We start from the raw sequence: 20,377 nt of genomic DNA on the forward strand, positions 1-20,377 counted from the left end.
ACAGTCACTACTTCTCTGTCATCTGTAATGGGGCTGTCAATAATTTTTAAAAAAAATTATTTTTTGCAATAGGTTTCGGTTCAACATTTCTCTTTGTACCTCTGCTCCACTTAGCTGTCTTATCAGTACAACTGACACCATTAAAATTATTTCTCACAGCATGTTCAATTTTCCACAACAAATCAGCGACAAGACTTCACGAGTGTCCTTTCTCTGACATACATTTACACTGCCCATTCTCAACAACCCCCTCCATGGCACAAATAACGTAAGCTTTGCTTACTTTGTTTACTGACTGTGATGCACATATCTCTCCTTTAATGGTAATTTTATTCTCCAAGTTCTATGTGTTGTACAAAATTGTATCCACATTTCCACTCTGGAATTATTTATAACTTTGTAAACTTTTAAAGTTCTTCTTTTATTTTCCGTCTACTGCTTTTAATAAGATTAAATAGTTGTAAAAGTCACTGTACATGACATTTGTCCACTCACTCATGTCATCAGTCCATTCATTTATATAGCAAAATACATCAGGCATTAAACATCATGCTTCAGACATTTTGCTCTTCAGAGCAAGTTCCAATTTGTTTTAGGTTGCTTTGCAGTAATGTAATGGCAGACACAGCAGTGGTGCTTCAAGCAGACTCAGACACTTCAAAGGGTGATAATCAAACAAATCTGTCTATTTCCTTGAACAATAGATTCACTGGTACACAGTGATTGACACCACATTCCTTTTACACAGACAACTGACAAACTCGCAATGTGCATAATGTATAATTTTATTCATATATATGATAGAAACATGACAGTTAAATTGTGTTTAGCATTACATGATTTTTGTTTCTTTTCAGATCACACGTTTTAACATATAACATACAAAAAACTTATTACTTTCCCAAGAAAGTGAAAAAATATACCCCAATCACTACATGGCTATCTCAGAAAATTCCTGCTACACTGCTCCTTGTCAGTGACATAATAAGCATCTGAATGACATACTAAATGAAACAGGATGATACTGATACAGTTGCCATCTTTTATTTGATATGTGATGTTATCAGTGAGTGAAATTTCTGGCTTCGTTGTTTAAATAAAATGTTCTCATCTATTCATGTATGACTAGTTTACCTTATCATTTCAATACATGTACACTGTATTTATTGACAGACTAGAGGGTTACTAATCTACTAACTTGTATACATTTTATACAAAATACACAACCAATCCAATAATGAAATAAAAACATTCTGTGAAAAACGTGTGCATCTGAGAAAATTAATAACATTATTCTAACACGTAGGCATGTGAACAAATGCATTTACATGTATGGACCATCACAAACAATGACATCTTATGTCCACTGCTTGTTCTAGGTACATGCTGAAAGATCTAAGTATCGAGTGGCTAAGTAATCATATTTTCACATTGGCCTATGTTTGCAAGAGATGCAGCCCATCAAGTATGATCAAATATGCCATACACTCACAGGATGCAGAGTGTTGAATAGAATATGAACCACTGATACTCACAAAATACAAGTGTCAGATATGATCCACTGATACTCACAAGAGATGCAAGGTGTTGAATATGATCCATGGATACTCACAAGAGATGCAAAGTGTCAAATATGATCCATTAATACTCAGAATTGAAGCAAAGATTCAAGTATGATCCACTGATGTCATACTCACAAGAGGCAGTGTCGAATATGGTCCATTGATACTCAAGAGATTCCAAGCATCAAGCAGGATCCATTGATGTCATATACTCACAAGAATTGTTATGACTCTTCATCAACATACACAATATATCTATTCATTTCAGTTACTCTTTTTTGGAACTACTTTTTATTGTGCAAAAAGGTTATTAATGGAGATGAGGCACTGCATAACATGGTATATTTTGTCCTATTTTGGGTTAGATGTGTTTCTTTATGAGTTAAAATGTTGATATTGTATTACTTGTTGTCAGTAAGTTGAATCCTCTGTCATTTTGGAGACTTTTGTTGATACAAATTATTGATGCTGATTAGTTTTTCACACCAAAGCAATCACCAATTTTACCATTCAAACTGAACATGGGTGACATCAAAGTCCAAGACCTGTGGCCTCTCAGTGTGACAGCTGGTTAGTGATTCAGAATGTATTTATATGTTACTGAAAAGATTATTGAACTTTTTCTGTGCTAATTTTGAAACTGTGCAGAATTATTTGCATAAGATATATGTTTTTGATTCTCTGCTTATTGTTAGCTTGTTCTGTATTGGGTTGGGTAGGGGTCATTTATGTGGCATCAGAAAGTACTGTGGTTCTTGTTTTCCAGACTGGTGATATCAATCACAAAACACTAATAGGTGATACAGATGTCTGTCATGTGTAAGATTAACAGAAAATTATTTGTTGGAGTCATGTATTATTTATAGGTATCAGAGCCTGGCATCTGAGACTCATATCTTTTACCTTTGTACAGAGCTATTTCTAGCCCCAAAAAGTCTGCCAGACTTGGTCACATTTGGATTGAAGGCAGAGATGACAAATATCAAATAGTGGATTCAAAGAGGAAACACATTTACAGTTGTAAGCAAGTACTGCACAGAATAGTGCTACTGTATTTTACTTGCTGGATGTGACTGTAGATACCGTTTCAAAATATCTAAAATTCCACTTGATTAGTCCGGCAAGTGCTAAACAAAATTATAGACTCAGAAGGAACTCACATTCACGTAGATATAGAACTATAAAAGTTGACGATGTTTATGACCTAGTTTGATTGTGTAAAAGGTTGTTTTCTAGAACTTACTTGTGACAATTCAAATATCAATTGTAAGTACTTGTAAACTAAGACCAGTATGCTTTCACACTGACAAGTCTTCATATTACAATTGAAGAGTGATCATGAAGCACAATTTTTGAGCTTCTTGATACAAATAAAAACAAAAAAACTTCCAGTAGAAAGTATTGACTTTTATTGGACAAAGATGCAGTATTCTTGGTGAAACACCATCATTAAGGAGAAGCATTAGTCAGTCTTAACCTTCTTGCACAGGCAAGTTGTTGTAAAATCGACTGAGCTAGCTAGTAAATTTGTAGGCAAGACCACCCCCCCTTGACTTCAAAATAAAAACATTAAACTTTGTCCATTATGGACAGATGTCCTCTTTGTGATTGAATGTCACACACAGCTATTGAATAAACAAGAATTTTTTCGTTCTCTTGCTCTTTTGCATCATTCTATTTTTCATAATTTCAGAGGCCCTTTTCCAAGCCCGTCCCTTACCAGATGCTCCTTTGGAGCCTTTGGGAACCAAATGGATGTCCAAGGAAAATCTTTTGGCTAATCAGCAAGTAGAAGATCCTAATCTCTTTGTGGCCCTTTATGAATTCCAGGCAGGGGGAGATAACCAGCTCACCATCAACAAAGGTAGGCAACAAAAAACAAAAAATATAATTTTTTGTCCTTAACAGTGCAGGAAGGGATCATAACCCAGACAGGTAAATCACAGGTGTCATAAAACCTGTATCTTAGACAGCCACATGTGGGAAGTGAACAAAAATGGACAGCTTAATAGGGGTTTGATTCTACATTCAGCATTGTAGCATCTGCCCTAGTTGAATATGGAAATATTAATCACGTTGGCATCCATGTGTATGTCTCCACAATCTAGATTAAAGTAAATGTTCTAGTTTTCAGATTAAGTGCATTGTTTTAGTTTTTTTTTTATACTTTCTTACTGAATGAAAGGTGTACTCATAAAATCATCTGTAAAAAGTCAGTGTTTAAGGTATGTGATTTTTTAAATTAAAGAATTTATTCTAAAAGGCAGAAATGACTGTAGGTCAAGGAAAGGATTTTTAGAATTTAAGATTGACAGATTTTCAGTACTATTTGGAATTAAAGATCATGGACTGAGGCTCAGTTGTTATTAGCAAAATATTACCTTTTTTTCCTTATCTGCTTCAGCTTTAGTCCTTACAACTTGTATGTTAAGTTTCAGGCAGGAGGATGTAACAACTGCATTTTTTTGTCAAAGTTACATTAATACAGAATGAAAGAAGTGCCTGCATATTAACTTCGGACAAAAATGGAAGGAAGATTGATGCAGATACATTTAACCAAAGATATGAAATTGTTTCGAGATTCCATAATTCTTCATAAATAGGGCAGGTTAAGAATTAGGTGGATGTTACACCATGTGCGGTGTTGTCATGATTAAAAATAGCCCCACATAGGCTGTGTCTTAAACCACACATACAAACATCATAACATTTTTGTTTAGTTTCAGTAGGTAGAGCTACCTGAAGACATGTTCTTGGGTGAAATTATCTTACAGCATTTTTGTACACTTTGATATGAGCCGAGCAACATAGTTCACAGAGTATAAGATATAGATTAGCACAAGCAGCAACCTGTCCTGTCCAGTTTTTCTTATATTGACCTTTAGGTAGGTCCATATGAATGATTGTCCTCAGTTGACCTATGACCCCTTTGATTGAGGTACTACAGGTGTCTTCAGCTGACATGTCCTTATTTGACAGATATGCTTCATAGAGAGGTTGAAAATTATACTAAATTTAGAACGTGGCTTGTAAATCTGGTCTTAATAAGCAAGTAGCCTTTATATTGAGGTACAGCTATATTTACTGTGGTAGGCTTTAGTATACTTTATCACTAGGCATGTGAAGTACCAAATTATTTAATATCTGTATAGTTCTTCTCTCATTTGCACCTGATCTTTTTGTTAGCCACAAGTGAGCCAGACAGGTGAATGACTTGGCTCAATTAATGGAACATGCCCTAGGCCATGTCTGGGCCATTAAACATATTGTATAGAAATAAATGTCCTGTTTTAAGAATTGACATCTTTCTTCTGTATTGGGAAAATATGGTGATTGTAGAACGTTTGATCAATGATCCAAAATTTTTATTGTTGTATCTCTATATCAAATGTGTTACATGTATATTTATTTGTATGTTGTATTAGTCAAAGTCTAGAAGAGAAAAATCTCTCTTCTGTACAATGTATCCACCGTTTGAGTATATTATTATTATTATTATTATTATTATCATTATTATTATCATTATTATTATAATAGTTATTATTATTATGATTATTATTATTATTATTATCACAATGCCAACCAAGTTTGGAGATTATACAGACTTTTGCCCTTTTATTCATGTCTTCATCCATTTAAGTGTAGTGTTTGACTGTAGAATTGCAGGTTTTCTACAGTTTTAGCCTTATGTCCCTCCAGATTTTGACCATTTTGTGCCTTTATGCCCCCCCCCCAAATTTTGACCATTTTTTGCCCTTATGTTGCTCTTTTTCATCCATTATTTATAATGAAAACGTTTGTTTGTCCCCTAAACATTGTGCATCACAGAATTGTTAGTGGGATACATGTGCAACACTGTAATGTGTGTATGCATGTATAGGGTTAAACAGCACATCAGCACAATGCTGGCTATAACGTGCTGTGTAAGTTTAGCTATCCACCAAAGAAGGCACAAAAACAAAGATATAGGCAAACAGTAATAGGGTACAATCCTTAAAATACAAAATCACTTGTAGATCTGCATCTCTTTTACAATAAAATAGTCCAAGTCATTCTTAGCATGATCATGATCCTGGAACACATCTCAGTTACTATCTAGCTGAGGATTATTGAATTCCTTTAAACCTTACAAATTTCAAGTCAAACCTTGCCCTGTCTCTGCAAACTTTTTAAATTTGGAAAAAATTCAGTTATTAACGGTGAGTACAATGATAATGAAATGCTATATGTGGACAGCCTTATATTTTTATAACCCCATTGTGAATTCAATTCATATCCAGAATATAGCATCACACACGCCATCTTGAAAATGCCACTAGTTTTGGACCAGGATGGGGTCATGTGAAGTTTTATTTTGGTTATATATTTTGGTTAACTTTTTCATTATAGTACATATATGTATGTAAAACCATATTATTTTTTTCATATTTGGAATATAATATCACATACTACTCTTTCTTACAGTTGACTACAGATATGGAATAGTTTTGATCCCAAGTTTTACTTATCACTATACTGTGTTCTACCCTTGGGTTATGTCTCAGGATGGTGCCATGGGGTTAAGAAGTAGGGTTAAAAATAAGTTTGATCTTTAATAGCTTCTCTTTCAGTTTACTTCATATCTGGGGGCCCCAAGTGGTCTAAAGCACTCTCCATTACGGATCACTGCCATCTCACCTCTGTCTGCGTGGATTCAAGTCTAGGATTCATCCAGTGTGGGTATGTGAGAAAGCTTGCCAGTAGCTTCTCGTGGGTCAGTGGTTCTTCCCAGGGTTTTCACGGGTTCTTCCTCCAACATTAATACTGGCTGCCATGTATAGCCTATCATGTGCTGAAAAATGGTGTTAAACCCCACAACAACAACAACTTCATATCTGGAATATTATATGATCCTATACTTCCCATTCTCACTTTTCTGCTGCTGCAGCATGGTTATGTCCCAGGTTGGAATCACAGAGACAAGAATTTAATGCTTACTTTGAATACAACATCACATTCTCACCTATTACTACATGTACTCCTGCACATGAGTTATATCTTAGGATTGGGTCAAAGTTGAAAAGTAAGATACTTTTTGGTAGGCTGTATTTCCTTTTTTACACATACAGTTTAAACCTTATTCAGAATGTTTAGCAACACTGTCTACTTCATTACTTTCTGATCGCTCTGGTGGTTAGATCATCTACCTTGGATGCAGGTTCGAACCCTGGCCAAGTCATACCAAAGACTTATAAAAATAGTACTAACAGCTGCCTTGCCTGGTGCTGAGCATTATGAGCTTAGTGTTAGGACTGCCTGGCCTAGTGTCACAATAATGTGACTGGGTGGGACGTCATGCTACAAGTCTGCGGTATAATGCCCCATTGCTGGGCATTACTGTACTATGAACTGTCCCACGGCAGACATCTTTTCGATATGACTAATTTTTTTTAAAAGCTGCATTAAAAATCCAAATCACAAATACACTCATTGCTATCTGTGTTATTAATAACCTTTACTCATGCTCGTGTTTCGAGGTCATGGCATTATGCCCTTTCATATATCTTCTCCCACATGGAATGGAAGATTTTATTTAGACCTTTGTAAGGGGTTGAAGCATTTGGGTAAGAAGGTTTACATTTTTTTCCTCCCACCCAGTTTTGGGGACATTTTTTTAAAATTGCTCATGACAAGAGGCATTATCTGGTTGTAGCTTGTCATTGTTGCTTTTCCCACGCAGTTTGGAGGATTGTTTGGAAATGGTGTTTGCCAGTTGTTGTTGTGGGGTTTAACTCCATTTTTCAGCATACGATAGGCTATGCATGGCGGCCAGTATTAATGGTGAAGGAAGAACCCAGGAAAACCTGGGAAGAACCACCGACCCACGAGAAGCTTACTGGCAAGCTTTCTCACATACCCACATTGGCCGAATCCTAGACTCGAACCCACGCAGACAGAGGTGAGATGGCAGTGAACCGTAACTGAGAACGCTTTAGACCTCTGGGCCCCAGTGTTAGCCAGATGCATGTATGTGGTTGGTCATTTGCAAATTAATGCTTTATTTATTTCCTCTTCATAATGCTTAGTGACAATTCTTTAAAAAGTGTGGAAAATGAGATATTTGAGAGTTCATCGCTACTTCTTCCACATTGCTTGAAGGATTTTATTGAAACCTTGTACACAGTATGTGTCTGGTGTACTTAAGATTTTACTCTTTCCTTTTGCCAATATTTGGGGACATTTCTTGAAAAAGTCTTCAGTAGCAGATTTCTGAGAATTTTCTTCATTATCGTTCCACACTGCATAGGCCATATAAAAATGTTCTTCTGCTTAAAATGAAAATTAGGTTATGTAAGTTGGTACAAACCTTGGTATTTTGTTTGTGGCCTGGTCATATTTAAATGAAGTATAAACTAGAAAAAAAAATCATTTTTCACATCCAGATTGTAGTTGTATCCTTTTAATGTTTTTTAATTTCAGAATATTTTTTTTCCACAGAAGTTGTAGGGTTGGCAGGAAATTATAGATTTGGTCAAGTAACCAGAAAGAGACATTCCTTTTTATGTTTGGCCGTATAAGAGTTTATTGAAATGTTATAGACTATATATGTGGTTAGTGCAGATGTTCAATATGGTTTAATTGCTTCCTCTTGTTTATTCATTATTTACACATCTGAGTGCATTATTATTGTTTGGTGCTCACAGATGGGCAGGAAACTTTCAGATCCCTCATTGCTCCTAGGTTCTTGAGAGAGTGAGAATGAATGTTATTTGTCATGTTAGTCAAAACATGTTGTAGACAACATGCCTGAAGTGTGAGAATATGAATGTCACATTGTTTTTGAACATTTAATTTGTAAAGGGATACATTTTTATAAAAGTTTGTGTTTTTCTTGGTGCATCTCATTTATGCACACCAATAGTTTGTAAGTTGAGTCCAAAATGCAGAGAGCATAGACCCTTATCTGTTGGGGTATAATATGTTGGGATCACAGTTATCTGTGATCGGAAATGGAACCATCAGATTCGAGAATTACGCACCAAAGCAAATCATGCTTTAAGCCTATTAAAACATATCTTGGTCACAAAATGCAAACAAAATCAAGGGTTTAGTTAGATCTATTTTAGAATAGGCCTGTACTGTTGAGTATCAACATTCCAAGGTTTATACAGGATGAAATTGAAGAAAACAAAAATGTAAAGTGATCAGCAATATTTGTTACATCAGCTGAGTATGCCACAGGAAGTATGACCTCATTATTAAATAAGCCTGTCTTGGAAACCATTAAATCAATGTAGACTGGAAAAAAGATTAATATTTTTCTTCAGTGTTTAAAAAAGCAGAAATATCTTGCTAAATCAATCCAGTTAGAACCAGTAGAAACCAACATGAATATAATTATCTGTGCATCACCTGATAGCTACAGATTCAAGATTCAGCTCAGGCCACCCCCACCCACCCCACCAAACAAACCAGAGGATTGGAATTCATCATCATAAATATGAATCACAACTGCTGAATCTTCAGAAAGGCAAATTGATAACTTTTCACAATTAGTACAGACACCTTTTTAAAAACTAAAATAAGTTTTTGTTGTAACGGTTGACATTGCACAGTGCAGATATATATCGCTGTGATTTAGCATTTAAAAAAATCAAGATAAAGTCGAGTTTGGATCCAACTTCTATACAAGTATGTGCATTATAACGGTACATGCAAGTTAATGAAATAAGGATTGAATCTTGTCTGCTCCACAGTTTGTATATTCCTAAGTGTTAACATACAGTTTGAGAATTTGCGTAATTTACCAGTAAACAAATACCTGATACAAACTATCTATGCTTGTTTAAAAGCCTGTTCCAGATGCAAACATCTCGCACCCTGATTTGCCATCACAGAGTACACTGGCAGATTAGGGTCTTTGATTGTTTGTTCTATTGATCAGTCCTATCAAACTGCATAGAGCAAGATCCATCAGTTCATTATGCAGTGGTATATCTGGTTCTATGCCGATTACAGTTGGAGTGAGTATATGTGGTACTCTATTCCACAGAAATAATAGTTAAATGGTGCAGTGCTTGTAAAAGAGGGTTTCTAATTCAGCAATCTATGGTTTGGTCTTTGAGATACTGTCAAAGCTGGTATACAAGATTTGCATCTTCTGTGGAAAATCATAAACTCTGAAATTTCAAAGATTCTTTATTATTTTCTTGGAAAAAATAGCAATGGTACATTGTTTTGCAGGTAACAGTGTTCACCTAATTCCTGGGATGTGTTGAAGTAATCACCATTTTGAACTTTAATGACCTTTCTTGGAATGTGGTGAACCTGAGAAAAACACAAAAAAAACCAGAACAACAGACCATTGATGATTGATGAAGTAGCTTAAAAAATAGAGATTTTATTTTTTGCATGCAAGAGCTAAACATATGGATCATTTTGTTGGCCTTGTCTTCTGGTGTCACACCACTAACCTTTCAAATCCAACTGGTACTATCTTATAATTTACTTTTGCAGTAATAGTAGACACAAAATAAATTGACGATACTTGTCTCATGCTTGTACATAGTGTATATAGGTTAATATATGTATATGTTGGGTTTAATGGCATGTCAACACAATCCAGGCTACATGCTGCAGGAGTAGCAATACATTTTAAATATTTTCTTGATAAACATGTTTGTTCTTGTTTCTTGAGGGACAACTCAGTTTAGGTCACCCTCAAATGGATCACAAAACAAAAATAACCCTCAAAAGTACTTAAATCCCAGATTACAATGTCCATTTTATGTCATAAACCTCACTTTTAAAAAGTCCAAGACTTTCTCAGATGGGAACATCATTATGGGACACAAATCAGAATCAAAAGACTGCAACCATATGTCACCTCATGACATGAAAGAGGTTGCATTGGACTTATTCTGCATACCTAAGCCAACATTGTTCTAGTGTAGAATGATATAGAGTGTAGTTCAGTGATGTAATAAGTGTACTTCAGGCAAGAGGTCCTAATTCCATAGGGTATTACAGACCTGAATTGTGGTCTGTCTGGTCATTTAGTGCATTGCCTTATGTATATGTCTTAAAAAGGCCTCACAGCAGGATCATAACCCAGACAGGTAAATCACAGGTGTCATAAGTCATAACTGAAAGATGGTCAGTACATTGTACTTTTACTGCAAGACATGTGTTTTTCATTTTCTCTAGTAGATATGTATTTTCCCTTACAACCAGGCATTTATCATATATTAACAAATTCTTTATACATTTTTCGGATACTTATATACATTATAAAATACAGATGCCAGTCGTTTAGTTTTACACCTTATACAATGATGGTTAAATACGGTTATTTTTAAAACATGAGATATTATCTTGATAAACATGTTACCTCTTGTTGCATGAAAGTCAAATAAATTTTTTGTCCTTAACACATTAACCCCTAGCGAAAGTGGCAGGAGGTATTAGCCTACTGCCGAGCTCTGTTCATGGATGATACACTAAAGTGGGTGGTATTATAGAAAGGTAGACAGATGTAGCTCTACAATGATACCAAATAATCTGGAATATCTAGTTGCATTACAAAATACATATTAAAAAAACTCATTTTTTGGACCCGAATTTTTCTTTCCAAAATTTGCTCGTGGTTGGAATCTGATTTTGTGTCCGGATTTGAGACTTTTTGGTCTCAGATCTAAGGCAAACCGGTATGAACTGAAACAGACAGATGAACTTTTGCAAAAATATGGATAAGATGTGCATCTGGAATAAAGAGTGGTCTTGATACAAAAATAATGGCTCCATTTAGCCAAAAAAAAAAAGAGAAAAAAAAGAACTCCAACTTTTACCCTTCTGCTCATGCGAGAGCCAAATAGCCAGTGAAAAACGATGTTTCTAACACAACTAGGCAGTATGTTATTGAAAGATCACCTGGGATTTGGTGTTTTCAGATCCATTCAGAAATAGCTTTCAAAATGTGTTTCCTACTCGATTTTCAGGCGAAAATGACAAAAACATCCAGGGATTAATGTGTTAACTGTGCAGGAAGGGATCATAACCCAGACAGGTAAATCACAGGAGTCATAAAACCTGTGTTGAAAGACCAGTGATAACCTGTCTTGACAAACCAGATTCTTAATGTACAGATTTAATAAAATTGTATAGTGTTATGACCTGTCGTAGGGAATCACCTGTCTTGAGACCATGAGTTGTTGGTAGATGGTGTGGTCTTTCAAAACGGGTTATAATACATAGAGTACTCCCTCAGTATAACACTCTTCAGAGGTGCCATAAAGTATACTGCCATATAGCTAAGTACAATATACCGTGAACTGATGAAATGGGATCCACAGACATACCTTACTTTTAACAGGAACTGTGTTATAATAAAGGGTCCTTTAATGAAGGAGTATTGTGCAAGAATTTTTAAATTATTTTGTATCCAGCTATTACTGTGAAATTAAAATCAGTGGCATAGCGATCAGTTCTGAGACTTACCTTGCAAAACTTCATCTGGGGCCCCCTTCCGACAAAAAAATGTTTTAATGTTATAGGATATTTTTATACCCCATTGCAGTGGTTGATTTGTATGAATGCAATACTTCTGAAATCAGCCCATTGTCACTTTAGATTCTTAAGTATTTAACACCTTAAAGGATACACGGTACTAATTATATGGAAAAATCGGACCCAGCCTGGAACATAAAATACAGTATATATGGGTTTCTCAGACCAGGATGGGTTAATAATGTAAGTTTTGCTTTAGGAAAAAGATTCTTTTGAGAGCTTATCCTAGTTGTAAACAATTTTTTTTAGAGACATTGTTTTATTGATGGAATTTCAGTCCTTTAACAGTCTTGAGTTTGGAACACTCATTACTATAATTAGCACCTGACTTTTTGGTGCGGAATTGAAAGCACATGTTTCAAACACATGCAGGTCCATAAAATGCCACAGCTCACATCCTTTTCTCTACGAAGAAGCTGACATCCAGGTTTTATCTAAACTGATAAATATAGGTTTGACCATGAGCACTCAGAAATTTTTAAGTTATTGAAATTTTAATATCGTGGTATTTGTATAAGTTTACTATGTAGACTGAATTAGTACTATGAATCCTAAAGCACTAATGCAAAGTTTAACATTTTCAGAATTTGTAGTATGTAATTTGACTTTGCCCCATTCAGTTGGCAACTTTATTACAATCAGTGTACTATATTAATATACAGTACCTGTTATTTCTAATAAGCCTGGCCTCATCCAAACATGTTTTCATCAAGACATTGTGAGGTAAGTACTGAGGGAATAAGTGGAAACAGATTGGCAGTGCATTTTGCTTGATTTGCCATATGTTCTCAGTTGCGAATTTATTCAGGTTTGAAAGACCCTGATATTCTCTGAAGTTCTACTGTATACCCTCACATGTAGTATGGGTTCAGACCTGGTAGACCATGATAAGCCCTGAAGTTAATAAGTTATACCTTGTATCCTCACATGCAGTGTGGCTTCATCCTGAGTAGACTTCGATATGCCCTCAAGTTAATATATTGTACCGTATATCCTAACATGCAGTGTGACTTAAGCCCTAGAGGACCCTGATATACCTGAAGTTAATATATTGTACTATTTATCATCACATGTAGTATGGTTTCAGACCTGGTAGACCCTGATATATCCTGAAGTTAATATATTGTACTGTATATCATCACAGGTAGTATGGTTTCAGACCTGGTAGACCCTGATATGTCCTGAAGTTAATATATTGTACTGTATATCATCACATGTAGTATGGCTTTAGGCCTGGTAGACCCTGATATGTCCTGAAGTTAATATATTGTACTGTATATCATCACATGTAGTATGGCTTTAGACCTGGTAGACCCTGATATGTCCTGAAGTTAATATATTGTACTGTATATCATCACATGTAGTATGGTTTCAGACCTGGTTGACTCTGATATGCTCCAGTCTTTATCCTGATCCCGCGCACCTTCTTTCAAAAAATGGGGTGGGTGAAAGTGGTTATTTAAGTAAACAATTGTAGGGTTTTCAAATTATATTTTTTTTTGTTGCTTTTGATTGAATTTCTCATGTCACTTTTTAAAATATCTTTTTTGAGCATCCTAGAATAGATGCTGATTGTCAGGTGATGTGTTTATTATGGTTTGTAACAAATTGTTTTACATTTAGCTCTGTTTGCTCAGAGACTGCTGCAGTGCTCCAGGCATTTTTTCTCATACACAAGCCAAGGGCAAGTGGCTTTTGAAGAATCACTTGACCCATGGAAAAATGTACCTGCTCTTGTGAGCATTTTTTTATACAGTCTCTTAAAATCAACAGGTCTCTTGGACAAATAGCTCCTGGAAGAAGAAGTAACCTGTAATATATTAGATTTAGACAGGCCCAAAGGCATATGGCCAGTAATGGTTTTGGTGCATTGCCTGTAAAGAATGATGCATCATGAGCAATACTGTAGGACAAATCTGCTTTGCAAAAGGATCATGCTACCCTTGGCAGTTTTCTTGATTTGCATAATTATCTACTCATAGGTCACCCATTTAGGCTTGCTTTGAAAATTTAGGAGCGGAAGGATTCGCACATTATACACAACCTGCAACACCAAGGATACGGTGATTCCATTTCTTTGTTTGACTAAAATGTGGGAAAAACGGGAAATCACCTTGAGGGTAATAAATACTTAGCAGTGTTGCACCTCAAGTGCGGGATCATGATCATAGGTCTCCTGCATTTTTTGTCTTATGTCCCCCAAATCTTGACTGCCCATCTGCGCTCCCTGGCATGCATTTTTTCAATCGGGTAAAAATATTAAAAATAGGCCTTCTATTTTTATTCAGTGCATGTTTGCCCACATTTGTGTTGGCTCCAGCAGTAGCCATTGTCGCTAAAGGTGATAAAAACTTCAGGATGACAGACAATTTCCATTTTCAAACAACAGTTTTGGTAATCAGAACATTTAGGTTTGTAGCAGTCTTTCAAGTTGCAATACAAAGTCACAGACGGCCTCTAGTGTCTTATATTTTAAAGGTCGAGATAACGACAAAAGGAGTACAATTAATTTGGGGAAAACTTCTAGAAATACACAGTTTGGCATTTAATCAATGAATTATAAGTTGGTTAATAATGGGTGAATGCATAAATTAAATGTGAGCATGATCTGGAACCAAAAATTCCAAACTGCAGCTCTTTTCAGGTGGACAAACATGTAAATATTGTTTATAGGTTCCTTGAGAACTTTAGAAAACTTTTATGACAGTGATAGGTGTCCACAGTGATAGGTGTCCAAGGAAAAGATTATTCTACAATGTAAATTTAAACGTTAAGATGGCAAAACAAAGCCAGTAAGATTATCTAATTTTTTAGATTATCTCCTTTTTATCCGACTTCAAGAGTATTGTATTGCTTGATATTGTATTTTTCTTTATCCCTTTTGAAGTTCTGTGTCACCAAAGGTTAAAGGACATGGAAACGTAATGTGCCCTGCACTTGAGTTCCAAGGTTCACTGCTTCGTTTCATATTTTCAAATATTTTGAAAGACTGAAGAATAAGCTCCCCCCCCTTCCTTGAGGTTGTTTCATAAGTTATTACCTGCATGCACATCTCCCCATGCTTTATGCATGCACTGGATCTGCCTTAAAGCTTCAGACGTGTTTTGAAAATTGAAGTTCAAGAGCCATTTCTTTCAAAACTCAGAATTTAGTATATAAAGCTTTTGACCAAGCTTTTGAGAGCTGAGGGTTCAGGGCCAGTTTTGTAGGTCCCTGACACTCCCTTACATGATTTGTCTCCGTTTTAAAGCAGAAGTCCGCTTGTCTCCTGACTTGAATCTGATTATTCTTGATATAGTCCGGTTTTTTGTTACACCTCTGATACGTTTTTTTAAAAAATGGTCTGTTTGGTTCCATTCCTCAACGGCCCTTGTGACGTATTCGTTCCATATATTAATAAGCCCACAACTCTTGTAAAGAATATTCTGATTGGTCAAAAGTTGAAATTCATCCAGTGAATCTTCATGTAATGGAAACTGATGGCAATGGAATGAAGAATCCTGCTTGCAAAAAATGGCGTCCTGAGTTGTTGAGAGAGACCATGACATGAAAAGTTTAGATAAAGGCTTAAAAAAGATATGGAAATGGGATTGGCTGAGCAATAAGTCGATGGAAATTTAGTTGGTCAGTTATTAAGAAAACTGAACACTAGAGGACTGTCATTTTGTGACCTCTGCTCTATGGTAATCACGGTTGGAAGAGTTTGGAACAGAACCTACAAAAGAAGCTGCATACGGAAAAACTGAAGCTCAGAAGGCATCTGGAAAAAGTGCAGAAGATTACTATATTAAGAAAGATTTCTTGCATGAGAGAACAGGTGTAGCTCTCTGTCAGAATATGCGCACTGCATGTTGCCAATACAAGCACCATCTTGAAAGTAAAAAGACTCTCATTGAGAAGGAAAAGAAACGATTGCAAATTGAGCCAAAAAAGTCAGTCAAAAAGGAAGGCTAAAGAAATCTTTGCCAAAGCCTCAAAAAAGAGCTTGACTTCCGTATCAACAGGTTGTGTCCATTGGAGAAAAAGACAAGTGATTGTATGGGATTATTTGTATATAGCTGGTGTACTTGGATGTACACATGTACTTGGGTATTTACAGATTTGTTATGAAAAGAGAGAAGTATAATATATTTGCTGCAAAAATTGAGAAATTATTGTGACTTAATTACTGTGTGAACACTGACATGCACATGAAATAACTTATGCATTTTGGCTGGGGACCTCTGGACCCCTGGATTGGGGAAGCTGCCCCTCAAGTCCCCCAAACCCGCCGTTCAAATTTTCAGCTTTTTTTGTGCAATACCAAAATCATGTCTGCACTCCAGTGGCTCAGTGGTGAAGGTATTGGATTAGTGGCCAGAAGAATACATGTTTGGTTCCTACCAGTGTAGGTCGGTTACAAAGGCATGTCATTTGGCAAAGTTCTTTACTTTTCTCAGCATGTTAATATTTCATTTGATGCAGTGATGTAAAATACCAAACCAGAAACTGTGAAGAAAGGATTCGTACTGCACGGAACTTTGATGTACCTATCTTATAAGACCAATTTTGCAGTCAGTCAGAGAAAGCTGAAGCAAACCTTTGATTTTGACTGAGCTTGTAATACATACATTATGCAGAGCATGCCTTATTCCAGACCTTAACAGCTTGTGGTGAAGCAGATGGGAGCTGTTTACCTCTATAAAGTTGATCAAATTTCTCAGCTATTCATCAAATTGTTGACAGATGCTCAGCTGCTGTTCATCTTGCACTGGACTCCTTGGAAAACATTGCAGAATCTTTCATTATTGTTTCATTTGATTGATTGATTGAAAATCTCAGGAGGATTATTTTGGGGAAGTAGTCAGTGTTAACTTCTGTATTTTAAAGAACTTGTGCTATGGACAAGTAACTTTTGATGAGTACTTGTCAAGCTCAAAATTACTTGTGCAGTGTTTTGTATCATTTTTAATTGAAAGGAGTACAAATTATAAAAAATGTTGTTGAAATTTACTTTGTAGCATTCATTTAAAAAAAAATTTAAAACCCCGGTTTTCATGGACTTTGGTATATGAAACCATGTTGATATTTTTAATGAAGTACCTTGATGACATAATTAGCATGCCAGGTTTTAAAGCAACTTGTTTAACACATTAACCCCTGGATTTTTGGGGGTCATTTTCGCCTGAAATTCGAGTAGGAAACACATTTTGAAAGCTATTTCTGAATAGATCCGAAAACACCAAATCCCAGATGATCTTTCAATAACATACTGCCTAGTTGTGTTAGAAACATTGTTTTTCATTGGCTATTTGGCTCGCACATGAGCAGAAGGGAGCCATTATTTTTGTATCGAGACCACTGTTTATTCCAAATGCCCATCTTATCCTACTTTTTGCAAAGGTTCATCTCTCTGCAGTTCGTACCAGTTTGCCTTAGATCTGAGACCCAAAAGTCTAAAAACCAGGCACAAAATCGGCGTCCCGACCATGGGCCAAGGTCCGAAAAATGAGGTTTTTCCCTCTGTATTTTGTTGTGCAACTAGAAATTCCAGATTACTTGGTATCATTGTAGAGCTACATCTGTCTAGCTTTATATATATATATATATATATATATATATATATATATATATATATATATATATATATATATATACACACACCACCAATTTAGTGTATCATGCATGACCATGACGGTACCAAGACAATACAGAGCTCGGCAGTTGGCTACTACCTCCTGCCACGTTAACTCGTCGCTAGGGGTTAATGTGTTAATGGACATATTTTGGAGAGCAACTTATCCCCTGACAAAACTACTCAAAATTGCCAAAAGATCAAGTAATGGTAATTCAGATATATAAAATACAGTAGAATGTTCTTTATCCAAACACCAATTGTACACAGAATATTACTTCTTCATCCTATTGTACCTTAATGTAATACAAGCCTTGATGCAATAGTGGTGTTATCATGAATCCTATCTCCAGGGAAAATTTATTGCTACATGGTTGTTGTATTACCCTAGTAACACACTTCTGAAGCTCACTTGAATAACATTACAGCATGGAACCAATGAAATGGGGTTAGGTTGAACAAAATGTGCAAGCTGGTGGGTGGGGGTGGGACAAGTATTCCTTTGATTTTGATGGACCATTGATTTGGATTTGTTTTGTTCCGATAAACAAAGTTGTTCTGTATGTAAAATCTGCATGTATAGTGTTGCATTGCTGATTCAGACTCATTTAAAAGATCCATTGCTATTAAAAATGTTTAATTAGCATGGCTGTTTAATAGATGGGTTTCATTTGAAATGACTAATGTGTTTCATTCATGACCCATGCTGTTTCACAAAATTGGTTCACAAAATATGGGTGATCAATTCATTTTTTTTGTTTCATTCAATCCATCAATCTAGCTCTTTGTTCATTTGTACCACTTTCTATTCAATTCTGTAAGTTTCATGTCACAACATATAAATTTAGTACACTTATGTGCATGTACAAAATAAATGGAGGACACTTTTGTACATGTACAATATAAATTTAGTACACTTAAGTTCAGGTACAAAATACATTTAGTACACTTTTGTAAATGTATTATCAATAAACTGTGAGATGCCATACTTTTATCCTGTCTTGAAGGTCTAGGTCAAAGGTTGTGATGTTTAATTTTTCATTTCTGCTGTTTAACTTGAAAAGCCTTCAAGACAGAGACATGCAGTTTGATACATTAATTCTCTTCTTCTGTTCATCAATGGGGCCCTGAGTAGGAGAGTGGTCTAAAGCGCTCACCGTTCTGGACCACTGTCATATCACCCTGTCTGCATGGGTTCAAGTCTCAGGCTTGGCTAATGTGGGTACATGTGGCCCAGTGTGGTCTAAAGCGCTCACAGTTACGGATCAATGCCATCTCACCTCTGTTGGCATGGGTTCAAGTGTCAGATTCGGCCAATGTGGGTATGTGAGAAAGCTTGCCAGTAGCTTCTCATGGGTCGGTGGTTCTTTCTGGGGTTTTCCAGAGTTCTTCCTCTACCATTAATACTGGCCACCATGTATAGCCTATCTTGTGCTGAAAATGGCATTAAAACCCTAAAACAGCAACAACACTAACAGCGTGGGTACATGAGACAGCTTGCCAGTAGCTTCTCATGGGTCAATGGTTCTTCCTGGGATTTTGCAGGGTTCTTCCTCCACCAGTTATACTGACCGCCATGTATAGCCTATCTTGTGCTGAAAAATGTCATTAAACCTTACAATAACAACAACTGTTCATCAATATGTCATATATAGGCAGTTTAGAGTCATGTCTTCAACAAGGTAAGTGTCACTGATCAAAGTTCTGAAACTGTATTTATTTCTGCAGAGCTAGATGGGGGTCATACGTTGATAGAATTATCTTATTATTAATATTGCCTAGTAGAGCAATAGACAGTTTAGCTCATTAACCACTGGTGCCAAGTTTTTTCTTTAGGAGGTAGTACCTTACTTCCAACCTGTAGTTTCAACATCATTTATGGCATGGGGGCCTCGAGTGGCTGAGTGGTCTAAAGTGCTCACCGTTACGGATCACTGCCATCTCACCTCTGTCTGCGTGAGTTCGAATCTCAGGTTCGGCTAACGTTGGCATGTGAGAAAGCCTGCTAGTAGTTTCTCATGGGTTGGTGGTTCTTCCCGGGGGTTTTCAGGGTTCTTCCTCCACTAATTATACTGGCCGCTATGTATGGCCTATCTTGTGCTGAAAAATGGTGTTAAACCCTACAACAACAACAACAACAAGAACATTTAAGGAACACCAAAGTGGGTGGTAATTTAGAAAAGTAGACAGATGTAGCTCTACAATGAAACAAAATAATCTGGACTTTCTGCTTGCAATACAAAATGCAGATGGAAAAACATATTTTTTGAGACCTGAACTGCACACAGACAGGTAAACCTTTGCAAAAAGTAGGATAATTTGGGGATTTGGAGTAAAAAGTCGCCAGGACACAAAAATAGTGGGTCAGTAAGCCAAAAAAAAAAAAGAACTCCATCTTTTATCCTTTTGCAGATTCACAAGCGAAACAGCAAATGACAGACATTTCTAACACTTCTAGGCATCAGGCTAAACGAAAGTCACTTGGCAGCAGATTTATTTGGATGTATTCAGAAGTAGCCCCCGAAATGCGTTTCCTACTCCCATTTCAGGCAAAAATGACAAAAGTCTTCAGTTGTTAATAAGTTAAGTAGCCATAGCTCTAAAGAGGTCATTTTTCCAAGAATGTTGTCCCCTTGCAGGCTTGTGATGTAAAATA

At 36.2% G+C, this 20,377-nt stretch overlaps 1 protein-coding gene across 2 annotated transcripts in view; it reads left to right on the forward strand.

The window, feature by feature from the left end:
• LOC149778536 (uncharacterized) overlaps window positions 1-20,377 on the forward strand; it is a 111,664-nt gene that overhangs the window by 25,308 nt on the left and 65,979 nt on the right. For both annotated transcript variants that reach the window (XM_089939432.1, XM_089939433.1), the window contains exon 2: window positions 3,256-3,426. In XM_089939432.1, the coding sequence (XP_089795558.1) occupies window positions 3,256-3,426 (171 nt within the window). The remainder of the gene's footprint in view (window positions 1-3,255; window positions 3,427-20,377) is intronic.

Source organism: Sinohyriopsis cumingii, chromosome 17, assembly GCF_028554795.1.
Source record: "Sinohyriopsis cumingii isolate HCF-2022 chromosome 17, ASM2855479v2, whole genome shotgun sequence".
In the NCBI taxonomy this organism is placed as follows: Eukaryota; Metazoa; Mollusca; class Bivalvia; order Unionida; family Unionidae; genus Sinohyriopsis; species Sinohyriopsis cumingii.